The following is a 27,087-nucleotide window of genomic DNA, read 5'->3' on the forward strand; positions in this document are numbered from 1 at the left end:
TTTTCCTTTCCTATGTTTACTACACTGCTGCTACTGCTTTTCCCCCAAACAAAATATCACTAAAGCATATGCAAATTGTTTAACTCTACAAGTAGCTAGTGCTGTAGGACAAAAGTAGATTCATTTGCTACTAATAAGCTAGTAGATGCTTAGGAAGGGCATACAGGTGATCAGTTGGATCACAGTCAACCTGGTATCGAAAGGATATACAAGTGCTACTATTTGACAGCCAATCTGACTGGGAAAACCTCCTCCAATAAGAAATAATGAAGTGTTGGACCACTGTCTCTGAACCATAAATCAATATGATATTTGCTAGTTTAAGGACTGTGATCCAGTTTCTGATCTCTTGACCATTACTAATGCGTGCTGACAGTAGGCAGAATAGATACTAGCTGCTTCAGAAGAGACTCTTCCTCACTCAGGTGTCCAGTTCTTATGGTGCTAGTCTAATCCACATGGTGCTCTAGTTCACATAGCAACTCAAAACTTCAGCTATTAGACAAAGTCTGTGGTTCTCTTCCCTGTAGTAAATTTCTTGTAGTTGTGCAAAAAAGACTGCCTTCCAAGCTCTTCAGCTTCACTAAACTTCTCTTGCTACCCCATTTAAAAAAAAAAAAAGAGAAAAAAAGATAATGCTTATGGCTCTTCTGAGGCTACTCCGAGGCTTGCCTTTTGCTATGCAATTTTGCCCTTCCAAAGGGCAGTCTCTTAAGGTTTCTGTCCATCTGCTTCTGTACAAATATCATTCCGATTCTCCTTAGACCAGAGGTCAGCCCTAGCCTGAGTTTTTCCATTAATGTGGTTGAGCAAAGGGCGAACAAACTGACAAATGGCTTGAAGATGGACTAAGTGGAAACTGCTTCTTGGTGACAAGATGTCTGTAATTACACCACTGGAACTCAAGGCTAACCTGACTAAAATGCATAGTGTAAGGTCCTTCAGCAGCTAGTAGGTGAGGCAGTAAGAAAGCGTGTGTGTGAAAAAAGGTAATTGAACTGCAGTGTTTGCATAAACTACGCATGTGTAGCAGTCATTGCAATTACATCCCACTATTCCTTAAGCTACAAGGCATTGCTGTGGGCTGCGTGTGGTTTTTTGGGGGGAGCCTGTATGGCAGTCATCTTCAGACCTCACTCTTGCTTCAGTACTTTTGCCTCTTTTTCATGCACACATAACACAAGAACATTGAATGCATGTTACTTTTCCTCTGCAGCTTATTGCAGTCCCTGTGGAAAAGCCTTTAAAACAATCTTGCTACAAGTATGTAGGGTGCTCAACCTGGTGATGCTCAAGCAAGTGGTGTAAGAACCATCCTGCAGGCTGGTTTCAAACTTGCGCTTGTGATTGTAAATACTTGTTTAGCTCTGAGGGGAGGCATCGAAACTGGGTCAAAAATGCATTATATGTCCTGGGCTGGAGGCTTTCCAAGCGTGCGTAAGCCAAATGCCTCTGCTTAGTAGCAAACTCTGCACATTCTCCTTGGATTCGCATCTCGAAACGTGTGCTTCTGTGTTCAGTGTGTTGCTATTTGAGTTAAAAACAGTGCAGTTCTCAGCACGGTGTCTGGAAATGAGTCTCAAAGCATTGGCATACACTCCTGTGCACTTTGACAGCAGCAAGCCAGATACTGGTGTGAGGCAACAAAAAGGCTTGCCATGAAAGCCCGGTCAATGAATGAACTTGTAAAGCTCAGGACTTATGCCACTTCCTGGATTTATGCCTCTAATTGAGGTTACAAATTAACAGGTTTATGGAACATGTGTTGTAATTCACAACTAAAATGAAGAAAGCTGTTACGGCTGCCTGCAAATATTTGCTAATGTAGCACAGTTAAGGTGAAAACTATTTGACTCGTGGATGTTGGTGTAGCTGAATAAGTAATGCTGATCCTGTGTAAGTACAGGAAACCTGTCTTCAAACTCTGTTATTAAGGACAGAAATGAAATGAAAGACTAATCTGGTTTGTGAGTTGTCTTACTGTCTTAAAAAGTAATTGGCATGATTGTCTCTGACTTTATTCTAAATCTTATCTCCCAGGTAAAATACCAGGACATAATTTTTGTGGTTTTTAGTTTCAGGGCCTGCCTTAGACTGTAGTAATGCTGAGTTTCCTTGGCTCTGTTTTAGTAACAAGCAATACTTCACTACAGAACAAGTTTCTTCTCTTGCCTTTCTGTAGGGGTGGGCTAACAGCACAGTTGCACTTGCTGTGCAGCAGGGTGAAGCTGGCTAGTCTGTCTTGTTACTGTGTATTAAGCTTGAACGAGTTGAGTATTTGTGGGTTTAGGCTGACTGCCACACAGTTCTAGAGTGGAAAAAAAAAAAAAGCAAGTCTTATACACATGCATTCTCTGCATTTGAACTTAAATTGCATGAGCGAATGGGTTTGGAAAGTGAAATCTTGAGGCTCAAGTGACATGTCGGATGCTATTGCAGTCTTCTGTATACAAATACCAACTTCACATTACTTTGCCTCAATGTTACGTTCAGGGAAACTTCTCCAGGTCTGGGCACTATATTAGCAATTGCTCCAATGCCAAAGGTCTCCACGTGACATTGTGCTAAAACCTGAGTTTGCGTGTCCTAAGGTTGTTGGTTCGAAGTAGTTGGAGCAACACTGACTGATGAGCTTACTGATGTCAAAGTAGCTCTAGTCCAGTATGGGACCTTTCGTACAAACCTTGAGCCCGGAGTGAACTTTCAAAGAAGTTCCACAGATCCCTCAATTAGGGACTTTTTTTTCAGGAAACAGACAATCTTGACTGCACCAGTACCAACATTGCTACTTGAATTGATCTTAACTTGTAAATGGTCTCCTTTTCTTGATGGGTGTTAACATATCACTAAGGCTTTTCCACTTCTCTGCCATGAATAAGTACCTCTTTTAGAGGAGTTTTTTTAACTGTTGGTCTCAATTCCAGGTGGATAAACTGGATGCGTCAGAGTCTTTGAGAAAGGAAGAGGAGCAAGCTACGGAAACACAACCTATCGTTTATGGTAATGCTTTAGTTCGTATGTTGTCAGTAACACGTTTTGCTTTTAAAACCTCACTTCTAGTCATGTTTTTTTTCCTGAGGAAGTCCTTGGAAATGGGACCGTTCTTTATGTGAAATCAAGTCTTAAGGGTGTGTGTTCCAAAATACGAGATAAATCACAACTGTAATGCTGCTGCTAGGGTTGGATCTGGACCGCAGGACTTAAGACTGCCCTAGCTCATACTAGGGAGTTACTGTTAAACATACAGATGTCTCCAGGGAAGCTGCAGGAATTCTGCTGGCTGAACTCTCAGTGCCGGGGAATAAAGATGAAATGGTTCTGTCTTCCAGGTCAGCCACAGCTAATGTTGACAGCAGGACCCAGTGTCGCAGTTCCTCCACAAGCACCTTTCGGCTATGGCTACACTGCACCTCCGTACGGGCAACCACAGCCTGGCTTTGGGTACAGCATGTAAGATGCAGCACAAGTCAGTTTGGAGCTAGCGTATTTTCTTACTGAAACTCCACCGTCCCTCCCCGCTTTAACTCATAACAGGGAAAAGCAAGAGTTCTGCCTCGTGTTCTTGTAACCTTTATTTCATGAAGGACTGTTTTTTCTAGCGCAAACTATTTGAATCACTTATGTTAAATCTTTTTCACATTCCATGTCATTTAGACTTTACTTTAAAAGGGGAATAGTTTAAACAACTTTGTTCAAGTGGGCTTTTGCAGGACTGCTTATTACCATTAAGTCTATTGTGAAGATTCTGATTTGCACTCTATAGTGTTAAACTCTAATATTGAATCTTAAGTTCATTGTATGTGAGCAGCTTACAGTATGTACTGTCTATTCTAAATGCATTTAAGTCTCACGGTATATTCGGAGAAAGCTAAAGCGAAGATACTTGTATTTGACCTTGCAAGACTGCTGACAAGAGACAACACTAATCAGCATATCCTACCCTGGCTGGAGTCATAGCTCTAAAAGAATTTAAAGTGCGTACAGACAACCTTGCCTGACTTAAAATGAGTAAAAGCTGTTTTTTTTTTCCTTAACCTATGCAGGTTTTTCCAGTTATGCATCTAGAAAATGCTAGTGTCTTTTTGCTCACTCCATATGTAACAGCTGACCTTATGTTGTGCTGTATCCTGTGCTTTTGTGGGACATTCCATTCAGGAACAGAGCACCATGATTCCAATCTGTGTATTTACTAACCCTGCCCTGAGGTTTGTGTATGTTGGATATTGTGGTGTTTTAGATCACTGTTTTGAGTGTACAGAAGAGAGAATTCAAGCATATTGCTGTTCAGTTTTGTTTGTGCAATTTGAAATTACTCAATTTAAAAATAAATTACTGGACTGTGGACATGCTGCATAGTGGTAGCTTCACTTTACTGTCTTCAAAAAGGACCATCGGACTCGAACCAAGCATTACAGTGCTAGTAGTATGGGGCACGCAAGTGCGTGCGTTCAAGGGGATGAGGGGCTGTTAGAGTGGCAGTGGGGACCGTTACTGGTGTCTTGCACTGAGGGGCAGTACAAGAAAATATGTAATGCTTTTCCTGTAGAAAGATTACACCAGAGAGAAGAAAATAGCACTTTCCAATAGTTGGCTGCGTGGCGGTCAACTACAGCATATTTGACCAGATGATACATTAGGATTGTAGTAGGGCGTGTCAGTTCAGTTGAGATCATGTTCTAGGTATGTAAGTTGCCTTAAATATATTTAGCTTCAAATAAAATTGACTTAAATGTTTCTCTACTGTCATATTTGAGTGGAACGAGTATTACAGCACTGGCCCTACTTGTTGTAGCTGTAGAAGCTTCTGGCCACAGTGCCAGGTTCCAGCTCCGAGGCTGAATCCCCTTCCTGCTGTGCACTCCACAGTTAATGGTGTGGTACCATCAGCTGAGCACTGCAGTGGTTCTGTGTGTGATGGTGGGTGGCAGCGTCTGGGGGAGCTTAACTTGCCTTAGGCTGTAAGTGGCTGTAGGTCTTTGTTCGAGAGTGGTGGAGCAAAGGTCTGCAGTGAGTCGTGTCAGTCCTTGAATAAGTGGCATGGTAGAAAAATGTCTCCATTCTCAGTGTTTACTCCATTTGCATTTCAACCCCTCTGATATTCCCTCTGGGTCTGTAAATTTGACTGATAGAGACAACGCCTGTTCCCTCTCATATTTGAGTGCGTATTTCATAGGCACTCAACTGGAGGATGCGGCTGAGGTTGTAGAAGAAATGTGCTCAACCACACAGTTCTTGCAAAACAGGTTTGCTATAAAATGGACTCAGAGAAAGTCCATCTCACTAGAAGTGCAGGGAACTTGCCTTTTACGGTGTTAAAGTCACAGTGGAGCTGCATGGGTGAAATTTACACAAGCCACAATCAGAATGATCTAAACTCTGTCCTGTAACATCGCTGAGTGCTTCCTTAAACCCAAGATGACCCGTTAACCCCAAGTAAAACAGGATTTAAGTTAGTCCCTATATGACCACCTGTTCAGAGGTAGGGTAACTCTACCTTGGCTAAACTGGGCCTGACCTGCCTGCAGATCCCTGCAAGTGCGGAGCTCCAGACACCTCCAGAAAGGAGCATGGCTCCAGCTGCTCCCCATAACTGTCTGCTGGCTCCTGAGCAGGCTTTGCAGCCCTGACCTTAACTTTATAAGCATGTAACACACCAGACACAAGCTATTGCATCACTCTGTTGGAAACTGTGTGTGCAGGAAGTTGGCTACAGCTGCCCTCAGCTGTATGGGGCAATTTTTAACTGCTTCACAGCAGCTGATCTTTTCTGAATTAAAGAATGTATCTCTTCAAAAAAACCCTCCTGTAAGGCAGAGAGGGGGAAACTTGTCATTTTTAGCACATGGGCCAGAACCGCTTACATTTTATTAACATGTCTATTAAGCTGCTAAACCAGACAAAGTGCAAAATCCTCAATCAAATCCACAAGTCTAAAGTAATACTGGGTTCCTTCTTGTGGGTAGTAAAATTCTGCCAGCTCTATTTTCCTCAACTCCACTGAGCCCAGCGTTTCCTTTCCCACTTTAGAACACAATACAGAAGCTAGAGAAACTCATCTCTTAAAAAAATGCAGTTACTTTATTTATACTGAGAGAACATATGGAAAAAATCACAAAACCTGGATTTTATCCCTTCAGTACTGATATATACCAATGCATCCAGCTTTCTTTGGTCCCCTGTTTAGAAGAGTTTTAGGTGACCAGAAACTTTATCTACTATGTCAGCTGGTCCCGGCCCAATGCCCAGGACAGTCTGGGAGCCTGGAGCTATCTGGGTACGACCCGCATCCTGAATTAAGCTCACAGTCAGTCCGAGGTGTTTGGCTTCAGCCAGGAGTTGGAGCAGAGTCTCTTCATCAGGAGCTTTGAGGACCACTTTTGGTTGCCCACAGTACTCCCACTGTTTGAGGAGGTCAGGATTTCTTCTCTGAACTTGCTTGTAGGCAGAAACAGCAGCATGGGAACACTGTGCTGCTACTTTACCCTTTCCCATCTTCAAATCATTGCGGACAATCAGCACCATCTTGAACTCACCGGACTCTCCCATGATGTCAGCTTTGCTCCCCAGGCTGTTTGCAGGTGAGGTCATTCTGGCTTTGGGCTGCCTTAAAAACCTCCCGCGAATGCCCCATCCCAGGCACACTCCACACGCGATGCCAGCGATGACGCTGAGGAGCCCAGGTTTGGAGAGATAATCCATAGGGGATTTTGGAGACTGGCTGTGAAAGGGAGGGGAAAGACAGGGTTTGCTCGAGGCACAGAAGGAGTGTGGCCAGCAGGGCAAGGGAGGTTATCCTCCCCCTTTGCTCTGCCCCAGTGAGGCCACATTTGGAGTGCTGTGTCCAGTTCTGGGCCACCCAGTTCAAGAAGGACAGGGAACTGCTGAAGAGAGTCCAGGGGAGAGCTGCCAAGATGATCAGGGGCTGGAGCATCTCCCTTGTGAGGAAAGGCTGAGAGACCTGGGTCTGTTCAGCCTGGAGAGGAGAAGGCTGAGGGGGGATCTCATCAGTGCTTATAAATATCTGAGGGGTGGGGGTCAGGGGGATGGGGCCGGGCTCTTTCCAGTGGTGCCCAACGCCAGGCCAAGGGGCCACGGGCACAAGCTGGAACACGGGAAGTTCCCCCTGAAGATGAGGACAAACCCCTTCCCTGTGCGGGTGCCCGAGCAGGGGCACAGGCTGCCCAGAGAGGCTGTGGGGTCCCTTCCCTGGAGACATTCACCCCCCGCCTGGACGCGGCCCTGTGCCCCTGCTCTGGGGGTGCCTGCTCACGCAGGGGTGGGACGGGATGAGCTCCAGGGGGCCCTTCCGGGATTTTCACCCCGTGAGCGCGCACGGGGCTGTGCGGGGGCGGCGTTTGATAGGAGGGGGCCCATCCTCGTGCCCTGGGAAGGGCTGTTCAGAGGCGCCTTCCTCGGTGCGCGGTCCCCTGCGCTGCCAGTGACGGCTTTCTACTCGCAAACGCGTCACCGGTGACGGTGCACAACTTATCGGTGACGGGCTTCAACTCGGGGAGCAGAACGAAGAGAGAAAAGCCCGCAAGTTTTGTTAAAATCACACGTGAAAACGGACCCTTGAGCTCGCCCCGCCGCTTACCTGCCACGCGCCCACCAGGCCGCTGACGCTCCGCCGTCGCTCGGAAGTGACGCCACCAGGGCGTGGCCAGGAGGGGCGGAATAAGAGCTGACCGCCGGTCGCGAATAGGGTGGGGTTAGGCGTGAGGCTCATAGGAAGTGACGCGCGCGGTGGGCGGGAAGGCCCGGATTTGGCCCCGCCCCCATTTCCGGGTTGGCCCGGGCCCAGTGGGAGCTACCGGCGCGGAGTGGGGTGAGTGTGTGGCCGAGGGGTCGGCTCGGCTGAGCTTGGCTTGGCCTGGCTGGGTCGCCGCAGGGCCTTCCCCGGGTAGTGGGGGGGTGTCCGCGCGGCCGTCCGCTCAGCGGCACCGCGTCCCCCATCCCGCCCCCTCAGCACCGAGCCCGCGGCCGCTCCCCTCCCGGCCGGCCCCGGCGCCGCCGCCCCCTCCTCCTCTCCCGGTGTCCTCGCGGTGACACCGGCGGCCTGGCGGTGGGGCAGCCCAGCGGCGGTCCGGCCCCGCGGCGGGGCGGGGCGGCGGGGGGAGGCCTTCAGGGGGGCGGGAGAGCCGGCAGGCGGGGCGGCGGCGTCCCAGGGCACCGCGACCCTCCGAGGGCCCGCGATGTCGGTGTTGTGCGAGCCTGGGGCGGCGGGAGAGGCCCGGCCCGGTGCGGGGAAGCTGCAGGCGGGAGGCGGCCGCGGGCAGAGCGCTGCGGGGTGAGGGAGGCCGGGAGGGGGAGAGCCGAGAGGCTTCCCCGAGCCGCTGGAGGTGCGGAGGCCGCTCCGCACCGTGTTCAGGGCCGCGGCTCTGCTGCTGCCAACCCATTCCCCGTCCCACGGGACACCGGCTCCACTCGGGACGCTTCATGCCGCGCCGGACAAAACCCCGCAACCAGTGTGGTAGAATCGCCCTGCTTTGGCCCAGGGGAGGAAGCCTGATGACACAGGGAGAAATTCATCCTTCCAGCTGCAAGGAGTCGGAATCCGACGGTCTCTGTCTGCTTCTCCAGCAGAAATGTGTTGCGCTCCCCTAGCTGGGCTGTAACTGCATCCTCTGCCTCACGCCAGCGCTCCTGGTTCCTAGCGGCTGCCGCTTGGCTTATGGACTTGTGTGGATAGGCCCAAACCCGGGAACAGTCTTAATGACTCATGTCTGCTGACGAAAGTTAAGCGCCTAGATGGGTTTGTCTGTTCTTCTGTTCTCTGGCCAATGTCCTCTAGTGAGTACAGAAGGTAATAAAGGAGTGAGTTTCCTGTTTCATTCCAGTTTTGCCTCTTAGATGTTTGGCGAGTCGTGTAGGTGACCTGAGGGAAGGGGTGGTAAGTTTGTTTGGTGGCTGTTTATCTATGAAATGCTGTGAATCCAGGTTATCCGCTTCGAACTGCACATATGACATTCCTTCAGGATCCTCTCCTGTCCTTGTCTCTGCTGTGTGATTACCAACAAGTGGGTATCCTGGTTTAGTTAAGGTTAATAATATGGGTTGAGCGCTCTGAGGTGGAGAGAGTGTGATAATACTCTTTTATGCCTTGGAGCATATGAATTTTGTTTGAGCAGTGGCTTCTGGTGCTGTTTTACTGTTAGGACTTCTGCTCTTCTAAGGTTGTTTCACCCCATTTCCTGCCAGATAGGTTGACTGGTGGTTCTCGTGCTTTATACCGCCTTACCGTACGATTGCATATATAAGCTCTTCTTAATGCATTAATTTACCTATTGAAATGGGCTTCGCTATGTCAGTCTTCGTTCTTTCAATCCATTATTTCTGCAGTATGAGACGCACTTTTCTTTATTCCTTATTGCTTGTAATGATAGTTGTAATGATTGCTTCATCCCATGTTTTTAGATGAGAGTTTGAAAAAACACGTTTCCAGTTGTGCAATGGGAGGTGAGCGCTACTTGTTAATTTGAGCTAAGCTTCTCGTCCTACTTAACAGCTGAAATCAGTGGTACTTACAGTTTCTGTGGGAAAGGAGAGGAGGAGTCTTAGTAGCTTTTAAGTGGGTAGTAGCAATGAGGAAGGTGAGTACACTGGGATCAAGCCTCTTAGCTGGAATGCCTGTGCTATTTCCATCTTAAAGCTTTTTTTCTCTGCGGTTGTCTTTGAATATCTCTTGAATGTCATAACTGTTTCTGACTATACCTTGTGAATGCCTCTCCTGAGAGCATTACATGTAATTAGAGCATATTTTGAGATCTCCTTTTATTTCTTAAACTTTGCTTTTAAAACAAAAAACTGACTCCTGATGTGTAGTAAGAGTAGGCCAGTTCTTCTGGTATAGTGGTGATGGGAAGCACGTTGTTATCTGAAAGTTAGAACTTTAACTTCTGTTACTTGTGGAGAAGTCTGAGTTGGATGGACTTTGCTGTTCCATGAGAACAAAGAGCACGGCCTTGAAGCTGTTGCAACACTAACCTTTTTGTGTTCCTACAGCAGGTTGGGACCTTAGTCCCAGGGCAGCACGTTGGTGGTTTTGGTGCTGCACTGATCGGGTGGACCCGGGAGACAGTAAGATATTAGTGAGGCAGGCAGTGTTCAGTGTATTTCAAACTTGTTAAGAGAATACATTTCTCTCTTACAAGGCTCAGAATTAGCCTCTCTGATTCACGTTGTATGGGCAGTGTATTCTCACGGAGTGGCCGAGGCAGCCATAGTGTAACCTGAACTGGTTCCACTTAGAGGCTGTTAATGTCTGACAAGCAGACGTTATTGTCTCAGGAGCATGTTTCAGCTACTGTTTTTTCTGCAGGGTTTGTTAGATACTTCTGTCCATTCCCTTTCATCTCTGCTGTACCTCCCCTTAGAGAAGAAGCACCCTGGATATAACAGCTGGGCGGGTTCAAGCATCTTCTTGCGGGGAAACTGTCTCCCAGCTCTTACAAGATAGGATAAAGACAAAGTTCCTACCAAATCTCCACTCTCCACCAGCTGCTGGAGGAGTCAGAGGTGGTGATTCTTAAGGCTGCGTTTATACTTTTATTTTTTAAACTCGTCATTCGTTCCTAGTCAAATTTTAGCGGACCATTTTTGTGCAGGATGTGTTATCATCCTGTGACAATTCCCATGACCTTTCTTTCCTCTGTGCCTTTTGGAAGCATAGGGAGGCTGACAGCGGAGAGCTTGATTGCCACCTTCTGAAGGCAGAATGTGGTCTGAGGGCTGCAAGACAAACATCTTGGCGGATAGTATGTGCGTGGGTTTCTGTATAGGCCTCTGGACCTGTGGGCGTGAAAGATACTGCGTCTCTTTAGTCACCTGAATATTAAGTTATGGTCTTTTTTTCCAACGTTGTGTGGCCCCTCACTCCAAAGACTTTCTGCTCGTATCAGCCTTCCCAAATCATCTGTTTTGCTGAGAGGGCTGCTTGGGCATACGTGACGTGCCCTCCCCGTGAGGTATGTTGCTGTGGCACTGATCAGTGCTGTGGTAGTACTTGTCACCAAATCTCTGTTTGAGAGAGGGCATGAAGTACCATGTGTTATAATTCTGTCCCATTCAAAATCTGGGTATAATTGAGCTGGGCGCTTGGGAAACTGAAGTTAGCATAGCAGCACAGCAGTAATGCTAAGGAGGTCTCCAGCGATCTCCTCAGGTCACTGTCTCAGCAGCGTGTTTCACCCTCTCTGATAACCTTGATGTGGTTTTCTGAGCAGCTGGTTGAGCATTGTCCCAGGCAGCAGAGGAGCAGTCTCATTCTGCAGGCTGGTCTCTCCACCCCAGGCTTGCTGCCTGCTGGCAGCTAAATAGCACTGAGCTGGTCTGCGATCTGCATTGTAGCATGAGATGCTACACTGATAATGTTCACATTCCCGGTTATTTCCGTTTCCTTTCTTAAATTTAAATTGCTTTTCTTTTTCAGCAGGAAAGGCCTGAGCAACCTGAATTTTGCTTTTCTTACCACCTTCCGTGCCTTTTCATCTATATATTGTACTCTGTACTCTACTGTATTATTATAGCACCTGATTCTACTGCTGGATCTACACAGACAATATTCATGTTTCACCTGAGAAAAATCCAGCCAGGAGAACAGTTTAATATATGTGGCCTTAATGGCAGGGACAAAACTTTTAGCAACCACAAAAGAAAGCGCACAGCATCCCTGAAACTCATGTTACAACACTATTAAATCATTCTTTCCTAAAAGATGTCCCAAAGTATTTTTGGAAAAGTGGAAATTTTAACTCTAAATTGTCAGATGACTTTTTTTGAAATAGTATTTTGCTAGGAATTGGAAAATAGGTCTGGTGTACAGAGGCATAACCCACAAAATGGAAACCTGTGGTCTTCAACTGAATTACTTTTCCTTTGAGGGATTAAACTATTTTAGTTAGAAAAACATTTTTAGTATGGGAATAAATGCACTCATATCAAAGTAACCCATTATAGCTAAATCTGCTGAGATTTTTAACGTCTTTCAGATGTGTCCTAATTTATTTTAATTGAATGCTTCCCCTGAGTGTTAAAGGACTGGAAAAAAATCAAGCAGTTACTTTTTCTGTTTTCTATCATCTTTAGGAAAGTTATTAACCTTCAGGTTAGGGACTGTGTCAGTTTTGTATCACATGATGAACAGTATTATCGTACTCTGTAGGGACAGAAGGTTTGGAAGAGCAGTCGCTTTGGTCTTGAATGTCTACAGAGCTGAGGACGTAGGCATCTGTTCCGCTGGCTTCGAATACAGAAGAAGCAGTGAAGAGTGACATAGTTGTGCGGAGCTGAAAGGGTATGTAAAGTTTCACTTCAAGACGGATCTCGTCCTTTACCTAAATGTGTTCACGGGCCAGGCAGCCTTTGACTTTTGAGGGAAGGTGCTCTCCAGACTGTTACTTTGCCAAGAAACTGTTAACTTATTCCCTGTGTAAATTGTTGCCTATGTAGACCATTTGATGACTGAAACAGAACCATGTTGCAGATGTATAATGCTGTCTGTTCTAGTGCGATTAGAGATCCACCTGCGGAAGTCTGGTTTTTAATCTTTTGTTGTCCTTACTGTAACTGAAGAACAGTGGTGTAGATAAAGAGGGAATGCTTATCAGAAAAGTTGGGGAGAAAGAAGGAGCAGGGTACCTGCAGGACTGGAGCATGTGGGTTAAAATGCAAGAAATTACAAAAGACTGGAAATGGTGTGTTGCAAAGGTGGCTGGGAGAAAACATCAGCAAAACGGTCTCAGCTATAAATCTAGCTCTAGCAGCTGTGTGACAAGTAACCTTGACGGAGATGAGAGTCAGGGTTCCAGCGTCTCTTTAAGAAGTGGTATGAGTTAGTGATACAGTGCCTGGGAAAGCAGTGATATTAAAATAGTTTAACAGCTTCCTAGTTGTCCCAGCACATTGGAAAGGAGTCCTCAAAAAATCCTTAGTTACAGAACGTGAGCCCCCATTCGGCTGCTCCGTGTGAGAGCGCGAGCACCCAACTGCCGTATCTTAAACTGTTTCCTTTTACGTAAGTGCACCCAACGCTTGGGTGCTTCAGCAGCTTCCTCAGAGCTTCAGAAAGAAGAGGCTTTTGTCCTTTTCTCTGATTACGGAGCGCAGAGATCGCAGTGCCTAATTTTATGTTCTCATGCTCTAATAGCTTGTTATGCTTTGTCTCACTTATGCTGTGAAGCGCCAGTCACAGTTACCATAAGCCCTTTTTGTTGACCAATTTACATTTTGACTAGGAATAATTGTCTTTTTATACTTAATGTTATGGCTTGCACTAAAGCTGAATAGTGTATTGTGGGCTATTTGTTCAGCCCTACAAAGAAGTTCTTGTGCGAGCACAGCTCTAACAAATGATCTAAGCGACTCTGATACAAAAACTGTTCAAAGTTGTTTTTCTCAGTCTTTTAAATAGTTTATTTTCATATTTGCTGGTAGCTGCTCAATGTATTAGGCAAATTTATTTTTAGATATGGACTCTGTGTCTTTTTCATCATTTGTAAGAAGCGAAGTTCTGTTTAGCAGGTGGAATTTATTTTCCTGTGGTGAACTAGCATGGATTTAGTGTAGACTTGAGTACGTGGACTCTGTTAATGAAGGGTAACTCCATTTTGGGTCAGTCTCCCACTCTGAATAATCTCCATGGGGAGACATTAGTGCAGGACTGGTGATTCTAATAGGCGTCAAACAGAGCAACAGATCAGAGAGCTGAGCTTTGTGGATGCACATCCTGCAGTTCCTTATGCTAAGATGCTTTAAGTATAATTAGACTTTGGTAAACCAAGGAGTTTTTTCTGAAACCAATAAGGGTTTGGTTTCTGAATTGCAGCTCATTTGGACTTGCCATGTGATAGGTATCAAGTCTCCTAGTCAACCAGTACTCTTAAATAGAAGTTTTCAGAGCTTTTCCGCAGAATTTTTGAACTTTAAGACCTTCTTAACAAGTATTTGCTCCACAGAAGTGTGCGAGGGGATTATTTATCTGCTTTGCTGTAAATGTTGACTTGTGTACTTGAGGTAGTGTTATGCAAAGCTAATCCCAGATTAGTGCCTTTCCAAGCAGGCAGGGTAAAACTGGCTCTGCTAGTTGAGCTTGTGCAAGCTGTAATATGTCCCTAACGATGCACCTGAGATCTCTAGAGGTTGATGGTTTTTATGTGCTGGTAAGATGTTTAACGAATTGCAGTGGAATTCCCTTCATGGAGAGGGAGTGTTGTGCACAGCCTAGATTTTAGCATCAAACATGGAGAGCAGTTTGTGTTACATCAAATTAACTTTATTGAAATGTAATTACGCTGAGCAGAGACCAAACCAATTGAGACTTCGATTTTGAAGGCTGGATTTGCACAAGGAAAAAGAATTAACTTCAAAATGAGGAACATGTGGCTTCCACTTAAATTTGTTTTGTTTTAATGTTTGTTATATTTAAGCCAACAAAATGTGACTGAAGTTCCCTAAACCAGAATGATTTTTTTAGCATGGCTGTGTGCAGAACAGCTCTGATGGCTTTTGCTTCGTAAGCAGATTTCTGTGAACATCAGGCTTCCTAACTGTGGATGCCCAATTTAAATGCTCTCCCCTGCAGTTTGTGCTTTGTGTGTGTAACACCTGTGTGTGTGATATACACATACATGTGTGTATATAAGCTTATATTGTGACTATATATAAATATGTATTTATACGTATAAAAAACAAGAGCATGACAAGCAAGTGCGGTCAGTAGAAACGAAACCCCCACCATCTACAGGGACTTGCTGTCCTAATGAAATTAGGAGATGGCTAAACATTTGATCCTTCTATCACCGTAGCAACTGGCCGGTTATCCTCAGTCAAGTACTGGTGTAACTCCCCCGACCTCCAGGGTGTCAGGCTGCTGTAGAACTGATCTGAGGACAGGGGGAGGTTCGCATTTCTGCTGTTTGACTAGCAGTTCAGAGCAAACCTTTGATTGCACATGACTGCAGAATGATGCTGTAGAGCTCTTACTGCAGCAGGTCAGTCCTTTGTTGTCCTTGGCTGACTATGGAGCCCTTCAGCATTTTTCACAAGCAAACTTTGGCAAAGCTGCTTTATTAATTTTCTTGGTGGTTTGGGTGTTCTTGGGGCCCAAGTTTCAAAGAATAAAAACCGTAACGTGGAAGAGATTAGTTTCTGCTAGCTTGTTTAACTAGACCCATTTCTATTTCTGTGCGTTTCATTTCAGAAAGGAGGTGTTGGGGGAAGGACTTCTTCCCAAGACCTTGATACTTTTGACTATTGTTTTTAAGTAAAACCCGTTTAATAATCACATTCTAGCTAGCAATTTTATCTGTATTGCAGGTAAGGCACAAGGTTTGTACCTGTTCAGAAGAACATCTGTCTAAAACTGACTTGTGAAACCCTGGAAATATTAAACAGATAGAGCACCTGAAATCTTAACATTTTATTTAAAAAATTGGCAAAATCATTGCAGCCCGAATCAAAAGGGCGAGCTCACTCCTGTTTACCAAACCTGAGCTGCTGCTTGGCTCTTAAGCCTAACATAAATCAAAGGGGAAGTATTTTTTTTCTGTAAAACTTCAATTTCCTCCACTAAACAGTCTTATATAACCTGTCATTTTAATATGGCACTACTTTTCTTTCCAACAAAGGCAGCATATCAAAAACTGTAAATCATATTTGCTTACAGGGAAAAATGTAATGCAGCTAAGATGCTTTAGCTCTGTGGGACTCTCTTTCCAAAAGAAAATTGCAGAAATTGTTTTAAGAATCAAGAGAGAATCTTTAAAGCAAGGAGCCTGACTGGCTACTTTGTGTTTGATTGCATAAGAATTGTCAGCATTTCAGTTTGGGGCTTCTTTTAAGGTGGGGGGGGGGAAGGGGCTCTTGCAACATTCTGATTTATGCTGGCTTCCAATTACTGCACTATTTGCTCTCCTCGATCAGGAAAACCCCAGCTGTTCTTTTGCACTTTTTAAGGCTGCTCTCACTAGAGAGAGGCTAAACTAGCAGGCAGAATGTACATTTCTCAAAAAAGCGTTCCATCAGAGAGCTCTTCTCCGCTGAAGAGTTTACGTTTTCTGGTTACAGATATTAGACTGCAAAACACAAGATGCAGTTCTGCATCTTAGTTACTGTCTTGAGGGCTACTTTTTTAGGTCGTGATGTTTTTGAGGTCTGTTTGCAAGCTAACTACCCGGAAGCTTAGTGGCAGAATAGATGCTTTCTAATATGAGAATCAAATATTAAGTGCCTCTCTCTCAGGATTGAACTGAGGCCTGTATGAAGGTCTTCTGCTTCTGGAGCCCAAACAGTGGGCTGATGAGTAGAAGGGATTGTTTAACAAGCTTTTTTTCAGTTGTTAGAAGTGAGGGAGTTTTGTCATTTAAGTGAAAAAATTAGATTTGTGGGAATTGAATCACTTTCTCCCTTTTAATGGTGTAATGCAGATAGCTGTGGGTCTGGAGAACTGCTGGATGTTTGTCTGTGTACTTTGACCGTGGGGTAAATGGAGTCTTCTAACCAGACATGGAGACATTATGCTCTTTGTTTTTGTCCTGCTGATAGATCCCCATACGTGACTGATCTATGAAATGGCAGAGAATGGAACAGATTGTGACCAGAGACGCATAGGAATGATCAAAGAACAGCACAATGGAAACTTTACAGGTAGGTGGAAAATGAGGTGCTGCGCTCAGCTGGTCAGCTTGGTGTGTAAAATGGCCAGTGCAATACTTGAAGGGAATTTATGTTGGTGCACTTCATGCCCGGGTAACGCAGAGGGCCTCAATGCCCGAAGCAATCTTGGAAACTTCAGTCATCTCTCAATCTCGAGTCTAGAGGCTTTATGTATTGTAAAGCCTCAGAATAGTTTTATGCCGTGTATTTCCATTCAGTTTTCTCTTATACTTTTTTCTCCCTCCAAAGTTCTTATTCTGTAGTTCACACGCGTGTGAGCCCTGTAAAGCTGACTTGGGTCCCTGAAGCTGACAGGGGCTGCAACAGGACTGAGCTGAAAAAACTAAACCATGTTGGCAGATACGTGGCGGTAGAAGTCAGGCTATGCAGCCGCACCCTTTGGCACTGAAAAGTTTGTACTTGGTAATAAAAATCTGGTTTACTCTGGGAGAAATCCAGTTATTAGTCTTCCAATTTCTAGTTTTTCTGTCTACATTTAACTTCACTCAAATTAATCAGTTTCAATGGTAAATTACTAACAGAACAGTTAACTACTTCATCTCCTGCCTTGCCTCTGTTTTCCCCACTGGTATGTCTGAAGTAGGCTTGAGTTTATGTTTAGGATTTGTGAAAAATAACCTGAGGATGCTTAATGAAGAGCCTGGGTCACTGAATTATCTGTGCTGCATAGTATAGCATAGAATGATCATCACTTTAGTTTTTCCTGTCAGCTTTGAATGTGCCAGTTCCATATTTAAGTTTTGTAACCAAGTGATTTCTCAAGTTGTATGTGGTCCTACACCATTGTGTTTTGCAACCTTGACTAAAAACAGTCAAAAAACAAGGTTGAAGCATTTTTTTGTTAGAAATATTAAGTGAAAAAAAGAACAAATTCTTGATGCAACGAATGTGGCAAGATTTAAAAATAAACTGTGTATGTATGGAACAAATCAAAGCCTTTTACTTACAGGCTTAAATTACTCTGTAACTCTGAGGGAATGTGGATGTTATCCAGTATTTGCCATTGTAGGATTTCTGTTAGTTCATCTAAAGCAACTGATGCTTACAGCTAAAGAATACAAAATTAAATGGGCTCTGTGACCAATGAGGGATGCAATTTCTATGTAAATATTAGCATCTGATAAGGCAGCATGTTTCAATTACTAGAATAAGACTGAAGCAATACATCTTGAGTTACGATATGCTGGGGATTCAGATTAGATTAATGCTTTAAATGCAACAGCTTTTTGCAAATTTAAAATTTATGAATATTATTGCCATGCTTTAAATATATGCAAAACAGAATACATATGTTTTGACTTTGTGTAGTAAGTGATGTTTAAACAAGTTTGATGTCTGGATGCAAGAGTTATTTCTGTTTGTTTTTTTCATTGTTTTGTGATATTTTTTTCTAATTTCAGAATTGATTTTCTTCAAAAGCTTAATTATTACAGCTCATAAGCTTGGCAACCTTTGAACAAGCCATTCTCATCCAAAAAATAGCTTGGGCTTTTATTAACCTTGACTGCATTGTAAGCACAAAATGATATATTGATTAGAAGAACCTTTCTTCTATACTTGTATGGGAGCGTGCAGTGACTGGTGTTGCAGCAGTGTCGAGCTCTGCATTATAACCAAATCACTGCAGTTAAAAACAACCAAATGTGTAGTGTCAGTTAGCGAAGGGCTGCGGGATAAAGGCAGGTCCTTGTCATGGCAGCACTTCCCATCCACTGGGCTCATTTTGGAGAAGCTGAACAGCGTGGCAAGGCTTGCCGTGCCTGAGGGTCCTGACTGGGAGGGTAGATGCTGTTATCCAGTTACATGGTGGCTGATGTGTGTAAAGAGCACACGTAATTCAATCTAGTTCGATTGGAGAAGTCTGAGAATAGCTTTGGAAGAGAACCAAATTCAGAAGTTCAAAGTGACATGTGGTCTCTGTAGTGGGCGATAGGGTCGCATTTGACCTAATGTATTATCTTGTTTGTGACCAGTAGCGCAGTACCTTGCGTAAAGGCTAATAGATACGCCAGACTTTTTGCACCCTGGGCCAATTAGATTCTTGAATGGTTGTCAGCTACATGGAGGGGAAAAAAGCCACCTTACTTCCTTTGCTGGAGGTCGCGTGGTTTCTGATGCCCTCAGAGCAAATGCTTTGTGATGAGTGGAAAAGATGAGTGGGAGCCCACACTAACTTCCTAACAAAGCAAAAAATTTTTAAAAAGTCAGGATGTTTTTGGCTGGGATGGAACCTGAGCTGTCAGCCTGTGCTTTTACACCTCTGTTGCTTTTCATTTGCAGATTCCTCTTTGTTGAGTGAACGGAAGCGAAGGGACCGAGAAGAGAGGTTGAATATTGTACTGTGGAGACAACCGCTTGTTACCTTGCAGTATTTTTTCCTGGAAACTCTAATAAACTTGAAGGAATGGACCATAAAGTAAAGATCATTTCTTTAACTTCTACTAAGCATTTTGGGGAAACCTATGCCTTGATTCAGTAGGTCATTCTGACATCTTGCTTTGCCTGATGATTCACAACTTTAAAATTCTTCTTTCAGAAAACATAAGTATTTTTGTACCTTAAAGGTGGCTCCTGGAACACACCACACTTCTAGCTGTGGGCTCAGCCTTCTGCCTTATATTCCATAAGTGTAAACACAGTAAGGTGTCAATTGAAGAAAATTGCAAACTTCCTTTCTGAAGAGCTGAACATTCCAATTTGAAGGAGCGAGACAGTGTTTTGGGATCCTTAAGGAAGAGATATTGTACTTATGACTGCAGTGTTAAGTACAGATCTATTAATGTATGTGTCAGTGTTGCTGAATGATCTTCAAACAGCTCAGCTAGGGCAGGGTTCAGGGTTACGTGGAACTTAGTGATGTTTATGATGCTGCAAAGAGGACTTTGCTTATAAGCTACATGGTCCCTTTCACAGCAGGAAATGATTTATTGAAGCTCTTTCCCTAAGCGTTATTTACACGCTGGATAAAATGGGCTTTCATTCCAGTTAGAAAACTTGGAAGTAGCAGTTTTAACATCCCCTACTAATGCTGAAATGCATAGCTATTTCTTAACCCACTAGGCTTGAGAGGGTTTAGAGAGCCAAAAGGCAAACATGGGCAACTGAAGAAGCCAAGAGTAGCAGCCATCCTGGGGCTTGTGTTGGTAACTGGAATCTCTTGTGTTTGGGATTGAGTTTACAATTGCTCTCCCAGTCAGAAGATAGGATCTAGTATCACCTTGGGTGATTCCAGCTGTTGCACTGCTCCTTTGCAGAGTGAGCTGAGGTTGGTGATAACAGGCTTTGGTCATCGACCCTTCTGGGCTAGGTTTGAGGTGCTGATGCCTCAGCTCCATTGAGAGAAGCTGCTGTTTTCCATTTGGATCTTCTGAAATTATGTGTATGAAGAGTACCGGGTTGATGTAGTTTAGTCTTAGTCCCCTTTTACACACCACCACCCCAAAAAAAAATCTAATCCCAAAACCTACTGATTTTACTATGTGTGTTCTTTCAGCTATCAAGAGGATTTGCTTCTTTGAGAACTGTTTTATTGGGTTTTACGTTAGCCATTTCTGACAAACCTCCAAGCACTTATTTAAACCCAGCAGAAGTAATATTTGAGGTCTTATTTTAAGCTGACTACTACCTGGCTGCTTAGATGTCAAATTTTGTTACAGATAGCACTTGCATCCCCTGTTGTGCAGCACGTCTATGTTGTCTAGCACTAGCTTGACAATATATATACAGAAAATAACACTATTATAAGCTATTGAGACCTCAGATTGACTCCTAATGGTATCCTGTGTTCCACTTGAATAAATTGTGAGTTAAATGATGACAATTACTTGAAAATCCAATTCTCATATTAATATAAGCAGCACAAATTACTTTAAGAAAAGTGATATTTCTTTCAGCTTGTTTAATATGAAACAGTCCCGTTTTCCTGTACTACATGTCTCATTTCTATCTTTTTCTGTCTAAACAGATAAGTTATGTTCACAGTTTGCTGTTTCATGTCTGAGATTAAGTGATGCTAGCACTTGCTTTTTTATATCATTAGGTGACAGTATAATAGTGTTTCTGAGAAAATAATAAATGTATTTGCTGATCTGTGTGTGGCAGCATGTACATCAGGCAGAATGTGTATGTAAAACTGAACAGGCTTAGAAGGCAAATGGCACAGGAAAACACTTTTTCCCCCTTACTGTAGTAGCTTCCTAATGCTTTATAATTAGCTAAAATGTATTTATTAAACTTGGAGCTGTTATGAGATATTAATTTCAAATGATCGGGGAACCAAAGCAGTATAGAGATTTGTCCCCCTTACTGCCACTGTGGTTCCACCCACCGGCACAGAGTTTGAAATTAGCGCCTCTGTATTCCTCCCACAGCTCGCCCCTTGCCCAGGGCCAGCGCAGCGCCTGCCTTGCACTTCGCTTAACCACGGATGTTGTTCGTGGCCCTGTGTCTGAGGGACTCTTGGCTGCAGAGGCTGAATATTTGTTTTCTGATTGTGTTTGTTTTCAGACAGTTACTTTTGTTTTTATTTATTTAAAAAGAAATATGCATGGCTGAACTTTGATCTTACTTCTCGCTGACAGTGAAGTAGAGATTTTTCCATAAATAATAAAGGCTCCCCAGTTGTTTTCTTGGGAGGTTTATGCTTTTTATAATAGCAAACTCTTCAGCTGCCATTGTCCCCGCTGACTACTTCCATGCAGACCCAGTCTACAGGGATAACTAAGTTACTTTGAAATGCATGCTAAACTGTATAAAACCCTAATTGCCATTTGTCTTTTAAGATTGTGGCATCGGCGAAGTATCTTGGTGTCTTTTTTACTGACGCTTGCAGTGCTTACAGCTACGTATTACATTGAAGGAACACATCAACAGGTACGAGGTTTTCAAGTTACTTTCCTTAATGACTAATAAATTCCTGTCCTTGTGCTAAAGTAGATGTCCTGGGAATTGAATGGGGTCTTCATGAAATTGTAATGTATCTTCTGAACTCCTCCTTGCTAAGGATATTTGTATCTCATGTCCTGACTCCTCTTTTGTGTACGGATGAGTTGTGTTTTGGAGATGCAGAATGATCAGCTGTATCATTTGACCTGTTCTGTTGCATCTGTGGGTGTTCCACTTCTCAGCTGTTCCTGGAAAAGCACCTCTGATGCAGCAGCGCTCCTTCACATCTGCTGTTAACATGTTAACAAGCTTTTAATAGTGGTGTGAGCTCTTGAGATATAATGTTAAGCTGAGTCATGATAGAACTTTGTGATTCCTGAGAAATGTTCCTTCTGCTGCTATAGAAGGGCCTCCTGACCCCTGTCGCATGCTGGGATAGGCATATATCTTTGCATAAAATGGTTTCATCGTTCAAATCTGTCTCTGCAATGCTTCTTACACCTCCATTGTTTTAAAATGGTTGTTTTAGAAACTTTCTTGTGCTTTGGAGTAAACGAAGACTGATGCTTTTGTGTCACTTGAAGTGTAAGCCATTGCTTAAGCATAAGATGATGGTGTTATCTACACCTTTCCTTTCCCCATTTCTCCTTGAGTTTCAGATTTTCCCTGAGGGCAGACGGCCCTTTTTAAACCCTGCAGATCATTTCCTTGTGCAACTGAATCATCTTACTGCTCTGACTCTGAAATCAGCAGGTTCCCAGTTTCAGAGAACTTGCTTACACCCATCCATACTGCTCTGGTGTGTCAGTGGCTCCCTGAGGGACGTGCAGGTCTGGAACAGGAGTCCTGGCTTCCCAGGATGGGTCTGGAAATGCAGTGAAATAAGTTGCTTCAGCTTACTGCATTCTCGCTCACTCAATCCCATGCTTCAGCCCTAAGCACTTCCCCGCAGAGCAAGGTGGTAGATCGGTGGGACAAACACCTGCTTCATTAAAATCTGCCCCGGTTGGTGGCCTTGTGAGCATGAAGGCCAGAGCGTGATGCACGCACCGTTTGCCACTAGATGGCCCTTGCAAACTGGTGTTGAGGCGCTGGCTGCTGGGCCTGTGCTGTGCCAAGGCTTGGCAGAGCAGCGCTGCTCAAGGTTTCCCTGAGCCCGCTGGGAGCAAAGCTGTGCCCCTGGGGCTGGCGAGGGGAGCGTGCCCTGCAGGGTCCAGCCAGTGCCTGGAGCTCTCCGTTCTGGGGGCGTCAGTCACGCGTGCCAGCAGGTATCTGTCCATCCCCCTTCCTCCGGAGCTCCTTCCTTACAGTCCGTGTCCTGCTAGCACCTCTGCCTATCTGCGTGCGTATCAACGTACACTTGAGTATGAGCCACTTTCTTCCTAAAGCGTACTCAGCATAGTGAAGTGTGTTTGTGATTTTCCACTTGCTGTTTTCAGGACACTTTTTTTACACCCTGGCAGGTTGAAACCTCATTAAGACTGGTAAACTTCATCTGGGTGCTGTTGGCCCATGGATGGTGTAAAATGGCACCTCTTCATGGGGCTGTGGTACAGTCAAGTCAATGGCCTGGCTCATCCTCTTAGTATTGCTCTCGTGGCAGTGAGGGAGACGCCGCTTCCCGTTCCCCAGTGTACCCAGCTGGACTTTTTATGTCCAGAATTCGCCAAGACTTTCTCATATCCCCTCACTTATGCGTGCAACACACAACCAAGGTTTTAGTCTTCTCTTAAAAGTAACAAACCTGGTTACTCGCTGGTCCGAGGTGAAGCATTCATCGGGCTGAGAGTGCAGCTAGTTCTATTCCTTCATCTAATCTGTTCAGGCAATCCCCTGAGCTGCCTGCTCACTGCTTGGGCTCCAGTAGGTGCTGTCTGGGGCTTGCTGCTCACTGCTCACACCTAATATGCCTGTTCTGGATTTCAACACCCTTCTGTTGAACCTGAATTTTTCATCTGTCTCCTTGGAAACTTGCTGATTCTAAGGCGTGTGGGCTTTTCCCTTGAAAGCGCACTATTTTCTGTACGTGTCTGTGCTGTAACTGTAATAAATTACAAATAGAAATACCTGGGATTCTATTTCAGTTATTGTAATCCAGGTAACTATCTGTGTTAGTTTGTAGCTTTAACTTTTTTCCCTAGGAGGCATCACCATTCCTGTTTTTTTTTTTTTTCTTTTGTGACTTTTCTTTTTCAGTATGTGCGGTATATGGAGAAAAAGTTCTTCTGGTGTGCCTACTGGGTAGGATTAGGCATTCTGTCCTCTGTTGGACTTGGAACAGGTCTCCACACCTTTCTGCTCTATTTGGTAAGGATATTTCCATACCATGTTCTTTCTGAATCAAGTAGTTTAATTGCTGCATGTTTTAAAATATATGAATAAAGAATATTGCATAAATCCTAAATGTTAAGTACTTCTGAAGGAAAATAAACAGTGTAATGCTTCTGGGCTTTAGTGAATGTTATTCATATTCTATACTGCATAACCTTGTTTTGTAGTTTGTATGCTACATGTTTGTTGAACTCTAGGTATTAGCCTGCTGTTAATCTTCACTTTGAAACAATGAGTCAAAATCTGCAAGCTCTATCCTCTAATTTCCTGATTTAATGAAACATTTGCTAGTGTGTGCAGCTCAAATGTTTCCATTTAAAATTTTTCAGCACACTCCTAAGTAACTTACAGTGATAATTTTTCTAGCAGAAATAGCTGAAATTGGCAGCTATTTTAAATTCAGTCTGTATTAATTTTGCTTTGAAAATAATAGCAAGAAAAATGATTGTCCACAATGATAAAATAGTATCTGTTCTGAGAACCTGTATGATGTTTATCTCAACTTAGCTAGGAAAGTTAGGGAAACGTTTGGGTGTGTTTTGCTTTTGCCCATTGGTTTAGTTCCTTGTTTATGAAACCGCTGTCCTGGATTTAAGAAAAAGATTCATGGCCACAAAATAATTAAAACCAGTTTGTGCAACAAATGTCATCTTGTATTCGGAACAATTACAGATGTTTACTTTCAGAACTGCTTTAATGATTAATAATACCACAGAAAACACTACAAGAAACTCGTGCTTTTCCACGCAGCAGGGCAATGCCCGTTAGATCAAATGGCATCTGCATGGGCTGCATTTGCAGGAGTCTTAGGCTTAATCTTACTGTAGCTTCTCTCCCAAATACAGTGGAGGCAGAAAGTACAGGAGAAAGGAAACTATTGCTAAAGAGGAACGAGTTTATGCATGCATAGTGCTCTGGACAAAAATATCACTGTCGGTTTAAATGATTGGAAATGGAAATTCATTAGAGCTGATGGACACACTGTCTAAACGCTTCTGTGTAACACTGGATGCTGCTTAGACAGCAGTGAATTGACAATGTACAGATCTGACTTGCAGAGCCGATGCTGTTAATAGCGTAGGGATAGTAAGGCACGTAGGCTGGACAGAGGAGAATCAACCAAAAATCATCTGTCCCGAACCGAGGTGCTCTGCCTCGCTGGAGAGGCAAAAGCCAGCATCAAGAGATGCGAGGTGGAGTCAAGCTCCCAGACTCGGCTCGCTTTGGGTTCTCTGCCAGCCTACGTCGGGAATGAAAACGCAGCAGGGTGGGATCGCCAGCTATTCAGCAGGACAGAGGGAGGAAGGGAAAAGAAAGTGATTCCAGGTTTGCTGCAGAAATCAGTTGGTTGTGATTTAAATCAGCAAGTAGGAAGCAGCTTAAATGATAGACTTGAATCTTGTTCTGCTTTTTATATATTTTCTTGGGTGATCAACCAGTGAGAGTCAACTTAAGATTTCCTCTAATCAGAGATTTCATGTATTTAGGCATTCTCTTTGAAGCAGTTTGGAGACCTTACCGTACAGTTCCTATTCTTAATCTTTACGCATGTTGTGTCAGAAACCTGGTAAATAAGAAATGTTGTGCACCACTTCTAAACTGTATTTGAAGTGAGCGGTGTTTCTTTGCTGTGCGTTGATCTGACAGAGGGTAGCAAGAGTGCTGTCATTTTATACCCTAGGCACTCCAAGAGGATTTTGTCACATAAAGAAGTCTTCATAAGACAGCAGCGTTTTTTTCTAAAAGAAAGTGGAATGAATTGACTTTTATTTTATGCTGTATTTAAAAATTCAGATGTTGAAATAGTTCTAAATTACTTAAATACGAAGCAAATCAAATTTCATAACACATTTAAGCTTTCCTGTGGGGTACCCAAAGTTCTTGGATATATGTAGGGTGTGACCTGAGCTGACATTTAAGCGATGTACATGGAAAATAGACCTTCTCTGTTGGCTTATCAATGTGATTTATGGTGGGTGTATTGGAGATGAACAGCCTTCCAAAGATTACAGGGAGTGCATCGCCTAGGCAAAGAAATAGAGTTTAATGTTGTTAATGAGGTGTTTGTCGCAGACAGTGACGGTGCTTATTTGGAACGTAAGAGGCAAGGTTTCAGAGAACTTTGTCAGGAGGGGAAAACCAGACAAAATAGATTGTACTGAATGATTAGAACGTGGTTGTAGAATAAAATGTAATAAAACTATACCACCAAAATCTAATATATAACGATGCAGGAGAAATACTTTAAATATGTGAGACAGATAAGCATGTTTCTGTTGCACTGAGGGAATTCCGTAAAGGCATTGAGTGTGGGAAGAAAGAGGAGGAAAGATGCATTTTCCTTTTTTTAGGACAACTGCACTTTCTCAGCGCCGAAGGCTTGTCTGAACCCCGAATGGTTTGTAATTTGGTGGCGTGTGTGGCTTTGTAGCCACTAGATGGCAGTGGGGGTGTAAAAACACCAGTTTATTGCCTTAACAGTGTGTTGCCATTTTAAGTATCTGAACTGTTAATATTCTTGTCGATGCAGCTGTTAACAGCAGTATGTACGTGCAATATGCTATTGATGTAGTAATATACTCCTTTACCTCCTCGGTTTGAGCCTGCACCTTGTGTGAAAGGGAACACCGAGTACTAACTTAAGGCTGTTGGTACGACTTTTAAGGGTACATTATTTCAGAACAGTATTCTGGACTTAACCCATCTGGAAACAATGCAATCAGGAGCTCTAGCTTTCAAAAGGAGGAGTTTTAAACTAATTTGCTTTGTTAGTTGTGCAGCAGTTGCCTCTAAAAAGTAGAAATACAATAGCTTAAGTGGGAAACTTGCTATATTAACTTTTACATAACTGTGTGTCTTCTTTTCATGTTCCATATACTTTAATTACATTTCTTCACTATGGTAAAACTTATTCTTCTCTTGATTCAAAGAAATTAAAACTTACAAACCGGCAAATCCTCTTCTGCTTTAGTGCCTGGATTTGCTGGCAATAGAAAATAGACTCAGTAAGTGTTTTAAAATTGCTTTTAATTAATTGCTCGTTTGAAATCTGTAAGTACAGTGAGATTGTTGGGAATGCAATTACATGCTTAGAGAACAATGCTCTTGGGCCCACCCATGTGCTGCTGAGCTCTTGTTGATGCTTGCAGTATTGTCTCTGCCATTAAGGGCCAAGGGGTAGGAATTGATGGCATGTAGGCA

General features: G+C 43.7%; 3 protein-coding genes across 10 annotated transcripts in view; 2 read left to right on the forward strand and 1 right to left on the reverse strand.

Annotated features, from left to right (window-relative positions):
• Positions 1 to 4,351, forward strand: part of CLTC (clathrin heavy chain) — a 33,383-nt gene extending 29,032 nt beyond the window's left edge. The window contains exons 31-32 of the mRNA XM_064467958.1: positions 2,925 to 3,000; positions 3,330 to 4,351. Of these exons, the coding sequence (XP_064324028.1) occupies positions 2,925 to 3,000; positions 3,330 to 3,454 (201 nt within the window). The 3' untranslated portion in view covers positions 3,455 to 4,351. The remainder of the gene's footprint in view (positions 1 to 2,924; positions 3,001 to 3,329) is intronic.
• Positions 4,352 to 6,057: 1,706 nt separating this feature from the next.
• PTRH2 (peptidyl-tRNA hydrolase 2) lies at positions 6,058 to 7,691 on the reverse strand. The gene is made up of 2 exons (XM_064467842.1): positions 7,595 to 7,691; positions 6,058 to 6,718 (listed from the first exon to the last, which is right to left on the reverse strand). Exon 2 carries the CDS (start codon positions 6,697 to 6,699, stop codon positions 6,181 to 6,183), a length of 519 nt encoding a protein of 172 aa, XP_064323912.1. The 5' UTR covers positions 6,700 to 6,718; positions 7,595 to 7,691; the 3' UTR covers positions 6,058 to 6,180.
• Positions 7,692 to 7,713: 22 nt separating this feature from the next.
• The window catches only part of VMP1 (vacuole membrane protein 1), a 68,836-nt gene continuing 49,462 nt past the window's right edge, over positions 7,714 to 27,087 (forward strand). For 2 of the 8 annotated variants that reach the window (XM_064467832.1, XM_064467839.1), the window contains exons 1-6: positions 7,714 to 7,825; positions 12,161 to 12,292; positions 16,540 to 16,641; positions 18,952 to 19,087; positions 21,453 to 21,543; positions 23,752 to 23,862. In XM_064467832.1, the coding sequence (XP_064323902.1) occupies positions 16,566 to 16,641; positions 18,952 to 19,087; positions 21,453 to 21,543; positions 23,752 to 23,862 (414 nt within the window). In that variant the 5' untranslated portion in view covers positions 7,714 to 7,825; positions 12,161 to 12,292; positions 16,540 to 16,565. The other 6 variants (XM_064467835.1, XM_064467833.1, XM_064467834.1 and 3 more) reach the window with 6 other exon arrangements.

Source organism: Phalacrocorax carbo, chromosome 17 (assembly GCF_963921805.1).
Source record: "Phalacrocorax carbo chromosome 17, bPhaCar2.1, whole genome shotgun sequence".
In the NCBI taxonomy this organism is placed as follows: domain Eukaryota; kingdom Metazoa; phylum Chordata; class Aves; order Suliformes; family Phalacrocoracidae; genus Phalacrocorax; species Phalacrocorax carbo.